Genomic DNA, 12,872 nt, shown 5'->3' with positions numbered 1-12,872 from the left:
TTACTCCAGGTTCCCATTTGACTATCCTATGAATCCGCATCCCTGATCCAGCCCTTGGATTCTTGGGAGACATCTTGCACTTTTTCCCCCCTTTTTTTAGCATTGCAAAATAATCCAGAGATCTGCGTTCCTCTGTTAAACACAGAAGGTTTGCTAGCTGGGTGGGATCCCACCCTGGAATTACCATTCTGACGCTGCCTGAACTTAAGTTCGATCTGTCCCAGGCTGACTTTGAACTCAGGGATCTGCCTGTCTTTGTAAATGGCAAGGTGGTTCACAGTGTAGGTAGCTGCCTGTGTTCCTTCAGAACTGTGAAGCCCCTTATACAATTCATATTGCATCCTTATATTTTTGCATAATTGAGAAATTATATATTTTCGAATTCATGTTTTTTAGAGTTCTTTTCCACAACCTTAAGGGCTGTCCTGGAGGTCATAGAATTTATGGTTTTGCTGAGATATTAGCCACACTTTCGCCTCCTGGACTCATGTTGTCACTGATTATCATGGAGTCTTTAGTCAGCAACCATCAGCACTGGTGGAGGAGGCCCACACCCTGCTGGCTTGTTCCAGGGGCAGGAATCATACATGCTGCCTCCTACACATGGCCAAGCATCTGTGGAACAGGCCTGGGCATGGTTCTGGGAAGGCAGGGCCCTATACTTCCTAGTGCATCCAACAGGAGGCTCACAATGACTTTCTGTGTTAAGGGTTAGCTCCTTTGGTGACTGCCTGGTTCTTTTATGTTAAGGTTGCCCTCCAGGATATAACTTACAAGTGTCCCCAATACTATAATCAGTTATTGCTTTAGATTGTAAGACTAAACTTTATCATCTTGTCCTGTATTTATTTATTTATTTATTTATTTATTTATTTATTTATGCATATGTATGTATATATATATATATTTCTCTTTATTTTCTTTTCTTTTATTTGATATTTTCTTTATTTACATTTCAAATGTTATCCCCTTTCCCAGTTTCCCCTCCAGAAACCCCTTTATCCCATCCCTCCTACCCCTGCTTCTATGAGGTGTTTCCCCACCCATCCACCCACTCTTACTTCCCCACCCTGGCATTCTACACTGGGGCATCGAGCCTTCACAGGCCCAAGGGCCTGTCCTCACATTGATGCCCAACAAGGCCTACATATGCAGCTGGAGCCATGGGTCCCTCCATGTGTACTCTTTGGTTGGTGATTTAGTCCCTGAGAGCTCTAGGGGGTCTGGTTGGTTGGTATCATTGTTCTTCCTATGGGGTTACAAATCCCTTCAGCTCCTTCAGTTCTTTCTCTCCTCCGTTGGGGACCCTGTGCTCAGTCCAATGGTTGTCTGTGAGCATCCGCCTCTGTATTTGACTCTGGTAGAGCCTCTCAGGAGACAGCTATATCAGGCTCCTGTCAACAAGCACTTCTTGATATCTGCAATAGTGTTTGGGTTTGGTGACTGTATCTGGGATGGATCCCCAGGTGGAGCGGTCTCTGGATGGCCTTTCCTTCAGTCTCTGCTCCACAATTTGTCTCCATATTTCCTCCTGTGAGTATTTTCTTCCTCCTCTAAGGAGGACTGAAGCATCCACACTTTGGTCTTCCTTCTTCTTGAGCTTCATGTGGTCTGTGACTTGTATTTGGATATCCCGAGCTTTTGGGCTGAGATCCACTCATCAGGGGGTGCATTTATGATTAGGTTACCTCTCTCAGGATGATATTCTTGTTCCATCCATTTGCTTAAGAATTGTCCTATATTAATTGACAGGAATCTTCTGCATAAAACTTACTCTCATTTGTTAGAACTGTTGTTCCCTCCCTACTTTCTGAGTCACAGCAATTAACAAAGCAACCATGTTAATCACTTGTAGACGTTTGTCTTTTTCCCATTTTTTTGTCCAGTTGAAGTCCCTTTTCGGTGTTCCTTCATCTTTTTGGACCCAGTACCATTAGACTTCATGATTTCTTGTGTCTGGCAATGCAAGATGTTGAGGGAAGCCTTGTGCTTCTTTTCCAGCCCCTGCTGGATTGGCTGTTTCTCGAAGGTGCTCTAGTTCATGTCAGGAATTGGTATTTGGTAAGCAGTATCCAGTATCTGGGACCTGGGTTTTCACAGTTTCTGGGTAGTCGCTCACTCTCAGACTCCGGTGGACAGAATGAAGAAAGGAAGTATATTTAGACGTGGAATTCTGAGGCTATAGGTCAGTGGTAGAGTGCTCATGAGAATCGTGGCTCAGTCCGCCAGCAAATTTTCAAAGGCAGCACAATGATAGTTTCCAGGGCCTGAGGTGAGAGGGAATGGGAAGTTAAGTGTGAGTTGTGAGGGTAAAAAGTTCTGGAGATAGAGTCACAGCTCTGTGAGTGTACTCACTGCCATGCAATTCTAGCTTTTAAACTGCTGAAAATGATGTGTTTCCTGCTGTGTGTGTTTTACCATAAAAAATAAAATAGAATCTTTTTATAGTAGAAAAATTAACCTAATTATAAGATTTTAAGAACTTTGCTTAATTCTTGAATGTTATACTTATGAATGTTCTACTGTGATGTAACTCTATCTGGCTCTGACATCTTTGTCCACTGCTGTCCTGTTTTGGGATCTGGACATTTATGTGCTAAAACCTGGCCTTTTTTACTCTTTTCTATCTTGAAACAGACCTTGCTTCCAGGACTTGCTGGGCCCTCTGGGGAGGCAGTTAGACCCACGACAGGGGTGGCTTCCTCGTCCACTAGTGGAAGTGGCGACAAGGTCTACGCTTACCAGATGGTCCGTACGGACTCCCGGGATCAGAAGCTTGACGCCTTTCTGCAGCCTGTAAGCAGCCTTGGGCCCAGCCAGCCCCAGGACCCTGTCCCTGTCCGAGGGGCCAGGACAGAAGGCTCTCCTGAACGGGCCACGCGGAAGGACGAGGAGATGCTTGCTCTCCCAGCCCCCGCTGAAGCAGCTGCTGAGAGCGAGAACTTGGAGAGGGAATCACTAATGGAGACTTCAGACGCAGCCCAGAAAGCGGCACCCACTTCCAGTCCAGGCAGCTCCAGGTATGGCCTCCTGTGTTCCTCACTAAAACTCTTCCAGTAGGTTCTCCACAAATCAGTTGCCCCTTCTACTCTACTGGGGCAGTGCGGTGGCCTTGTTTACTGTCTGCATTTGACAGTATCTCACGCGATTTCCTGTGAGAGTCCTTAAATGTCTACAGTTTTATATTTTAGTTAATACATCATCAGGCACAGAGATGTAGCTTCTGTTTTTAATAAAGCCTTGCCATCAGAGATGACTGAAGAGAGGAGCCTAAAATGGCGCTTCCATCCTGCCACAGCTGCCTCTGGTCCTCCAGAAGCAGCCTGGTTTACAGGCTTCCCTCAAGTACGCGAGCTTGTGGGGAAAGAGCCGTGAGGAGCTGGAGTCAAGAGGCTGTCATTTAACCTTGAGCAAGTTCGCAGTCTGAGTCTCTGGGAGACTCGGGAGGTGGCGAGGCTTCATTCCTATCATGAGCTGGTATTAACCCTAGTGCTCAATTTAAAATCACTTGCCTGGCATGCATGTTCTAGGTGCTAGCAGGAACTCTGGTACTGAAGTGAACATTGTACTTCGACATACTACTCAACTCCAGTTGATCATTCCTTTACTATGTAAGCAAGACAGCATCCAAACAAGTTTTCCCATAGAATAAAATGATGCAGGTATTTTTCAAGCATGGGTACTTTACATGTATTATCTTATTTAATGCTCTTACCCTGCCAGGGAATATTTCACTTGTTCATCATTAGGGGAATTAAGTGCTATTTATCACAGAGCAGTCAAACACTTTAAAGCAATAATAGGGATGTATTGCTAATCCTGAAGCCTTCCCAAGGCTTCCCACTGCACATTGATGATAGCCTGCATCTTACTACAATACGATAGCCGAGTGACTCGTGGCTGGTCTGGTTGGCTGAGCTTCCATCCTTTTACTGCCCTTGGTGTTTCTCAACCTAGGAGATGCTGGACTCTTGTCATTCATGTCTCAACTCAAGTGTCACCTTTCCCAAAGTCTTTTGTCTTAGTTACTTTTCTATTGGTACGAAGGGACAGCATGACCAAGGCAACGTACAAAAGAAAGCATTTAAGGGCTTCCACATAATTCAGAGGATTAGTCCATGATCATCATGACAGGAAGCATGACTGAGGCGGGACAAGGTCAGTTTACTTGCTCAAAGGCCTTGAGATCTGAGTGTTGTCAGACAAGTAATGTGACACAGGACAGCGGCTGGTCTACCATGGCACAGCTGTGTAGATGCAGCCACAGCAGGGAGAAGCTGCTCCTTTCTCCAGAGTACAACCCTTACATTTAGCTGGGTTCTAAATAAAATGCAAGAATAACAACCTGTCAGTTCTTCTCTTCATTGCAGAAAGAGACATCGGGAGGACTCTGATGTGGAAATGGTGGAAAATGCTTCCGGGAAGGAAATGACGGCTGCTTGCTACCCCCGGAGGAGGATCATTAATCTCACCAGTGTCTTGAGTCTCCAGGAAGAGATTAGTGAGCGGTGCCATGAGAGTACGTAAGAGTACGCTGAGATCTGCGTGGCAGTGAGTGAGGGCTTTGCAAATGCAGAAAGCACTCAGGTTGTCAGGTGGGCACGGCCTCATGCTGCACGGGCAAGCTATTTTCCCTTACCCAGAGGACTGTTCTCTACAGGAAGAGAAGGGGGAAATAATCTATTGATTTTAAGAAGAATTAACTGGTATTTCTATTAATGGAAGGGTCGACTATAATGGTCATTGCAGAAATTTCTGCTTTGTTTCTGTTACTGCTAAAAGCAGCATTGTGAATGAGCAGCAAAGTCCTTATCCTTTCAGATGGGGGTGTGGTTAGCTGGGGGTGGACAGGTCCTGCCACTGGCTCAGTTCAGATCCTGGACTCCACTGTTGCTGTGTGACCTCACACTGTAACTGAGCTGTTCTTTGCCTCAGAAAGTAGTAGTATTTATCCTACAAGATCGCCAGACTGACTAGAAGTAACTAGTAAGACCCTGTGAAAAGCATGGGATATTTCTATATCCTGAAGGCTGAGAAGTCCCTGTCATCCTTAGAAATAGCTTTTGAGAATAGTTGGGTGCCAGACTTCATCCTAGTCCTGTTACTAGGAAATTAGCTGAATGCTGTTCAGAGGATGGGGTCAGGGGTGTAAGCAGGTGTGTAAGGAGACTGGCCACACCTTAGGGGACACTAATGTTCCAAGTGTAGGGTAGTGTGCAGGCTCCAGGTGGCAGCTCTGCTTGAGTCTGTCATCTAGCCATGATCTTTCTGGTTTCATCTGTCAGGAGTACGCCCAGAGGCTGCAGCGTGGGTAAAAGCACTCACCACAGGCTTGATAACCTGAGTTTGATCCTTGGGACCCACACAGAAGAAAGAGAAAACAAACTCCTGAAAGTTGTCCTCTAATTTGCATGTGTCCTATGGCATATGCATGACCACACACACACATGGGAGAGGGGAAGAATGAGAATAAGTCAATTTCAATATTCTTATAGATTATATATTATGACCATCTGGATCGTAATCATCTTGTTTGAGACAGGGTCTCACTGTTAGCTCAGGGTAGCCAACATTAGCCTGGGTTCTCAGCTCTGCTCCCACCTTCTAGAGCTGGGATTGCAGGGCTCTGCCAGCACACCTACCTCCTGGATTAATTTTTGAAAAGGCTGTAGAGCTCAGAAGCAAAGTGGCACTGTGCCCTCTAACCCTGAACCTTCTCCAACAGCTGCTCTACATCTGCCTCTTCATTTCCTCTCTCAGTCACCATCATGTCACACGGGAAGGCCTGAACTTTGTTTCATAAATTTCTCCAGGTCTGTCTGTCTGTCTGAGCCTCCTCCACCCGCCCCTCTGTCACTCTGGCATTGCTACATGTAATCCACAGCATCTTCCTGTGACTGGGCTTCTGCCCACTGTACACGGTGCCAGTTGGCTTCTGAGTTTTATTTCCATGAAATGTGCTGTGGTTGTTCTTTTCTTGTATTGCTTTCCAAGCTGGGAGCTCTTAAAGCAATTTTAAATACTAGAAGAAGGCAGGGTGCTGTCTGATCTATTTAGCAGGACTCCTCCTTAGCTGAGCTTTCTTTGTTGGTACAGAGAGTATGTCAAGACCCACAGTCTCAATTTTAAGGCTTAGCTTTGATATAAAAAAAGGATTTTGTGTATTTTGGTCTTTGTAGAATGGAGGAAATCACAAAGGAGAAACTGAGGCTAGAGGAGTGTTGCAGGTGGGGTGAAATGCAGCCCTTCAAGTCCTGTGAACAAGGGCCTGTGCTGGACTAGCAGACATGGAGTCTGCTTTCCTGCTGGCTGAGTGCCCCCACCCCACCCCACAGTAGCTGGAGATGGAGAGAGAAGGCCATGAGTGTTCCTCTTGGAAACTCTGGCCTCATTTCAAGTGATTCCACTGCTCTTTCTCCTCCAGTGGGTCATTAGTCAAGATTATTTGATGTTCTCCAGCATTAAAAATAATCATTTCCACCTACATAGAACATCCTGTAAAGACATGGAGTTTCCAGTAGAAAGGGAGGGATTGCTGGTGCTTATTCTATAGAAGAAGACAGCAAGCCTCTGTATGAGACATCGTTACAGAACTTACACAGCCGTGAAAACTCACAAACAGAGCAGCGACAGCAGTGACAGGTTGAGTTCTGTTTCCTCAAAATCACTTCTTTTTTTTTTTAAGATTTATTTATTGTTATAGGTAAGTACACAGTAGCTGTCTTCAGACACACCAGAAGAGGGCGTCAGATCTCATTACAGATGGTTGTGAACCACTATGTGGTTGCTGGGATTTGAACTCAGGACCTTTGGAAGAGCAGTCAGTTCTTTTTAAGTGCTGAGCCATCTCTCCAGCCTCCAAATTCACTTCTATTTGGAACTCCAGGTTGATAATGGTTTTTCTTGGGCATTGAGGGTAGTACTCTTATGATTTCTACTGTTAAAAATTCAGCTGTGAATCATATATTTCATACTCATGGTCAGCCCTCTTTTCTGAGTTCATTTAAGTGTTCTTTTGTCCTCGAGTCTTCTCTTTGCCTTTCTAGGCTGAATTGTGAGCATTTCTTTGGGCCACTGATGTTGTCTAGCGTGTTACCTGCCTTTGTTTCAGCAGCAGTCAGTTCTGCGTGTTAAGAAGTCCTACCCAGTTCTTCTGAGTTCTGCTTACATTTGCAATCATGTCCTGCTCAAAAGTTGCTGAGATCCTCAGCGCTCTGTCCATGCTCTGTCTACAATCTGCAGGTCTTCTGTGCTTGTTTCTGGACTCTGAAACTTGGATCCCTGTTTCTCTTTTATAATAATACACACATACACTAACACCACGCACACTCACATAGCTGCTACTTACTAGTACTTTATTTTGGGGAATTACTTGGAGCCTGCTATTAATTTAACCCAAAATCTCCAATAGGGTTCTCAGGTAACCTGCCTTTAAACCAGTCAAAGATCAGCTGATGGCTATACACCCAGGGCGTCACGGCTATACATCCAGGGTGTCACGGCTATACACCCAGGATGTCACGGCTATACATCCAGGGTGTCACGGCTATACATCCAGGGTGTCACGGCTATACACCCAGGATGTCACGGTCTTCTTTCCTTTCTTTACTGTTAGCATAAAGACATCAAGTGATTGAATAGACATGGGTTTATGCGAGGGGTGCAGTCCTTGGAATTTCAGTTCCAACAGTGGGCATTGATCTTTCATGTTCCCCATTTCAGTTCTTCTCTTGTCCTTTTACACTGCCATAGCCTGTAAATGCCCAAGTGCCCAGCTCTGCAGAAGCCTTTCACTCTCCGCAAAGCTGGCTCTCGCCACATCTCTGGCTGCCCTCTCTGCCTTTCATTTTGACCCTTAGCCTTTTAGTATATATATATTTATTTTATTCAGTTTACATCCCCATCACAGCTCCCCTCCCTCCTCTCTTCCCAGTCTCCCACCCTTACAAATCCCTTCCCCCATTGCACCGTCCCCTTGGATACAACCCCACCCGAGAACTTCCAGTCCCAGCAGGATGAGGCACATCATCTCCCACTGAGGCCCAATAAGGCGTTCAAGATAGGGAAAGGGATTCATTGGCAGGGAGCAGAGACAGAGACAGCCCCTGCCTGACTTGTTAGGGGACCCACAGGAAGAACAAGTTGTACATTTGCTAAAAAGGTATAGAGGGGTCTGAGTCCAGCTTCTGCATGCTTCCTGGTTAGTGGCCCAAGCTCTGTGAGCCCCATGTCCTAGATGAGTTGACTCTGTAGGTCTGGGTTCTCTTCAGATTATATAAATCGTTTGCCTTTTGCATCTTAAGAGGTGGATTGTTTTACCCCACATTTGGCTTCTTTCAACCGGAGCCCAGTTGATGCAACTTTACTTGTGTGGGACTGGAGGTGTGAAGAGGGCTTTACTACGGTTCCATTACTTACATGGTTTTGTTTGTTTCTAGCTCTCCGGGAGATGCTCCGTAACCATTCCTTTGTGGGCTGTGTGAATCCTCAGTGGGCCTTGGCGCAGCACCAGACCAAGCTGTACCTCCTCAACACTACCAAGCTCAGGTACATCTCTGTGAGAGCAGCACAGCCACCACAAGAGCCATCTCTGGGGGTAGGCACCAGTGCAGGAGGGTGGAGGAGCAAGTGAAGTGGCCGGAAAGGATATAGCCTTGAGAGTCCAGTTATGAGTTCAAATCCAGGGTTGACCGTTTCCCATTTACATGATGGGAAATTTCTTTTCTATTCTCTATTTAATGTATCTAACCTATACATAGGTTAGTAAGACTCAATTTGATTGGGATTTTGTAGGGATAACTAACTTGAGAAGCCCAACTCTTGTCTCAGCACTCAGTAAACATTAACTAAGGACCAGGTGTTGAGGGCTTCGTGCTGTTAGAGATCTGGTGTCTCATATGTGCAGCAGAGTTGCTGAGAGGCAGTAGAAGGAAGCCCATGCCTCTCCCTGGCATGGGAATGCAGCCACCAAAGTCAGGTATTGCACTACATAGGAAGGGCAAGCCCAGTAGTGCCATTTACCCTGTTTAAACCTGGGGACATCTTAATTGTTTCCAGGGACTTTAGATCTATTGCATCTAGAGCTTGTAGTAAGTATACCCTCCTCGTGTCCACTGTGTATTGTTTATCTACTCTGGGACTTCTAAGTCTTTCTGTGACCTTAAGGTACTTCTTGGCCTTCTAAATAGAACAGACACTGTACACATGGACATGGTACATGAATCATTTATATCTCTAGTCTAGAAGCAGCCCCCATCCTAAAGCCCACTACTGGCATGGTACCTGCTCCGGAATCACCGTAATTTCTCGAGTTGAGGCCTTTGGGTCATAGTGCTGAGTCCCATTGCTCGTTCAGCTTATTAGCTCCTTTTCTCATTCCTACGACCAAATATATGGCGAGAAGCAACTTACAGGAAGATAGGTTTATCTAGGCTCCATTTTTGAGGAGAAGCGGTCTGTGGTTGTAGGAAAGGCGATGTGATAAGAGCGCCTCCTGGCTGCCGTGGCCGGAGCATGAGTCAGCTGGGTTCCTGACCTCAGCGGACCAGGAGCAGAGAGCTCAGCCACAGCTAGTTCTGCCCTTACAGCCTTGCTCTGTCAGTTGCACCCCAGTCACAACAGTGTGCATGAGCTGGGTTGTTGGGAACTCTCTTCTCCCTGCTTTGGCTTTTCTAGCACTCGTGAGTGTGTGGCTTGCATGTCTCTACAGCTTACCTGTGTGCAGCTTCGGTGATCTCACAATAGCAGTCAAGGCTAGAACCCAAACTGCAACTTCTTACTGACATGACATCCCTAATTTGAAATCCAAAATGATTTAGTATAGCAAATCTCATACGACAATAGTATTGGAACTAGAAAACAGTGAGCTTTCATGGCTAGTGTCATTTACCTGAGTTTAGTCCTTTCTCATCCCCTAATATCTAGCCTTCCTGTTCTTCTCTCTACATGTTAAACTGTACCCACACGTACTTTGTTTACATATTTATACTATAGGTTAGGATTTGCATATGAGGAAGAACATGTGGTTTTAATTAGTAATTCAGTATACCTACTTAATAGCTGTTCTTGGATTATTGTCAGCCAGTACAACATACTAATTCAAATATCAATATACTTCCAGATGTGGGGTGTCTTAGTTAGGGTTTTACTGCTGTGAACAGACACCATGACCAAGGCAACATTATAAGGACAATATTTAATTGGGCCTGGTTTACAGGTTCAGAGGTTCAGTTCATTATCATCAAGGCAGGCGCATGGCAGCATCCAGGCAGGCATGGTGCAGGCAGAGCTGAGAGTTCTCCATCTTCATCTGAAGACTGACTTCCAGACAGCTAGGGTGAGGGTCTTAAAGCCCACGCCCACAGTGACACACCTACTCCAACAGGGCCACACCTCCAAATAGTGCCACGCCCTTGGCCAAGCATATTTAAACCATGACATGGGGCAAATACCTGCAATCCAGCACTTGTCAAGTGTAGGTAGAGAATGATTGTAAGTTCCAGGTCAGGCTACATAGCAAGACCTTTTCTCCTTCCTACCTCCCACCCCCCAGCAGTGCAGGATAATTCTGCCTTAGGGTTCGTTTCTGATGATTCAGGACAACACTGCCCTTTCTGTACTCCATAACCGCTTTCACCTACACACTTTCTGTGGTGCCAAGGGTAGAACCTAGGCCTTCATATGCTAGGCAAACACTCCACCCTATGGTGTTGAATGGTGGATTGTCAAAGGTGATCTCTAGTGCTCTTCGTTAACTGGGGAACAGTAAACAAACAGTGTCATAAAATTCATTACCACTGTCTGAAACCTTTTACAGCCCTAGTGAGACTAGCCGGACTTAGTAATTGGACTTGTCCAGGAGGGATGGCTGCAGAGTCCTGGCAGGAGTCAACACTGGGAATCCCAGTCCTTTGCATAGAGAGGACCTCCTTAGCCAGGCAGCAGCATCTTTGTCCCATCCTGCCCGTGCTACTCGGCTTCAATCACACATTCATTGTTCTCACTTTCAGTGAAGAGCTGTTCTACCAGATACTCATTTATGATTTTGCCAACTTTGGTGTTCTGAGGTTATCGGTAAGTTTCTTTCCTCCTCACTTTTTTTTTTAAGATTTATTTATTTATTTATTTTATGTATATGAGTACTCTGTATCTGTAAAGATGGCTGTGAGCCATCGTGTGGTTGCTGGGAATTGAATTCAGGACCTCTGCTCACTCCAGCCCTGCTCGCTCTGGCTCTGCTTGCCCAAAGACTTATTTATTATTATATGTAAGTACACTGTAGCTGTCTTCAGACACATCAGAAGAGGGTATCAGATCCCATTACAGATGGCTGTGATCCACCATGTGGTTGCTGGGATTTGAACTCAGGACCTCTGGATGAGCAGTCAGTGCTCTTAACTGCTGAGCCATCTCTCCAGCCCCCTCCTTACTTTTGAAACTGCACCTGGTCATTTCTCAGAATATGAGCTATGAAGTGATATCCTATTTAGCAAAATGTTAACTTCCCAAGGTTTGTTAGGAATATCTGTACCATATTATTTGCAATGAAGTTTTTGTGGTTGAATCTTTCCAGGTGAATAGTTACTTTTATAGCCAGCTTAAATAAATGCTTATTATAGAAGTTACTATATATTTACTTGAAATTAAAGATAGAAATATTCTATAAAACTGTGCCAGAACAGGGATGGTGTGGCACGGTAGTAGGCATACACTAACAGTTTTAGCCCATCTGTTCCAAATGGTTTTGTTGCCTGGTTTTAATTCAGCCTTTTGGGAGTTTGATAGGATTATATTTCATCTGTAGATCACTTTTGAGAAAAGTTGTTTTATTAATGTTTCGCTTTTTTATAAGTGCCATGCATGGCAACTTAACAGTTTCAATTCCTGATGTTTATTGCAGATTATAAATGCACTAGCCAAAAAGTTAAGCAAAACTGCTACTTTGGATAGAGCCTTTGTAGAGTCTGTTTTTCTACGTAAGTGGTTATAATACTGAGATGAAGGCAGTTGTCCCTCTTCACACCTAGTTTGGATGCCGCCCTTTGTCTTGAAGGCTTGCAGTCCAGGGCTAACTAAAGTGGCAAGAATGGAAACCCTTCTCTTGTTCTGATCTTGAGGGAATGGATCATACTTGTTGTTGTTGTGTATGCCAGTAGCTGGGAGCGAATTTTTGTGGATGCCCTTACGAACTTGGGGAAATTATCTTTTTTTTTTCTTTTTAACTTAGTCATAGACACTGAAATTTTTTCAAATGGTTTTTCTTCCTCTAAGATAGGATTTTTAATTTTTTGACTATTAATATGGTAAAATATATTGACTAGTTTCTATGGTTAGTTAAGCCAATCTTGCACTCCTGGTGTGAACCCTGCTTAGTTACATGTTACCAGACTTCATTTCCTAACGTTGTATTTATAAGTTTTGTGTCTGTGTTCATGAGTGTTGCTAGTCTGTCGTTTTGTATTGTATGTGTCCTTTTAGTAGAAGATGAAGCGGCGCTCAGAGGAGTTGTAAGCTCTCCTTTACCATTTTTCTGAAAAAGTTTTGTAGGGTTGATATTATTTACTCATTGTTTAGAACAGTCTGAGCGTGAAGGTTTCATGATAGGAAATTTTTATTGAGATTCAAGATCTTGCTGTGAAAGCTTTTCAGGTTGTCTCCTTTGTTCCTGTGTGGACAGTGTCAGGCGTTGTTCATATGTGGAGGCCAGAGGATAGTGTTCGGTATTGTTCCTGTGTGGAGGCCAGAGGACAGGGTCAGGTGTGGAGGCCAGAGGACAGTGTCAGGTGTGGAGGCCAGAGGACAGGGTCAGGTGTGGAGGCCAGAGGACAGGGTCAGGTGTGGAGGCCAGAGGACAGGGTCAGGTGTGGAGGCCA

At 45.0% G+C, this 12,872-nt stretch overlaps 1 protein-coding gene across 8 annotated transcripts in view; it reads left to right on the top strand.

The window, feature by feature from the left end:
* Mlh1 (mutL homolog 1) overlaps positions 1 to 12,872 on the top strand; it is a 45,889-nt gene that overhangs the window by 29,407 nt on the left and 3,610 nt on the right. For all 8 annotated transcript variants that reach the window (XM_029481654.1, XM_029481657.1, XM_021172571.2 and 5 more), the window contains 4 exons: positions 2,638 to 3,020; positions 4,371 to 4,519; positions 8,439 to 8,547; positions 11,010 to 11,073. In XM_029481654.1, the coding sequence (XP_029337514.1) occupies positions 2,638 to 3,020; positions 4,371 to 4,519; positions 8,439 to 8,547; positions 11,010 to 11,073 (705 nt within the window). The remainder of the gene's footprint in view (positions 1 to 2,637; positions 3,021 to 4,370; positions 4,520 to 8,438; positions 8,548 to 11,009; positions 11,074 to 12,872) is intronic.

This window comes from Mus caroli, chromosome 9 (genome assembly GCF_900094665.2).
Source record: "Mus caroli chromosome 9, CAROLI_EIJ_v1.1, whole genome shotgun sequence".
NCBI lineage: Eukaryota > Metazoa > Chordata > Mammalia > Rodentia > Muridae > Mus > Mus caroli.
The sequence above is the reverse complement of the archived record's forward strand: the minus strand, read 5'-3'. Positions and strand labels throughout refer to the sequence as shown.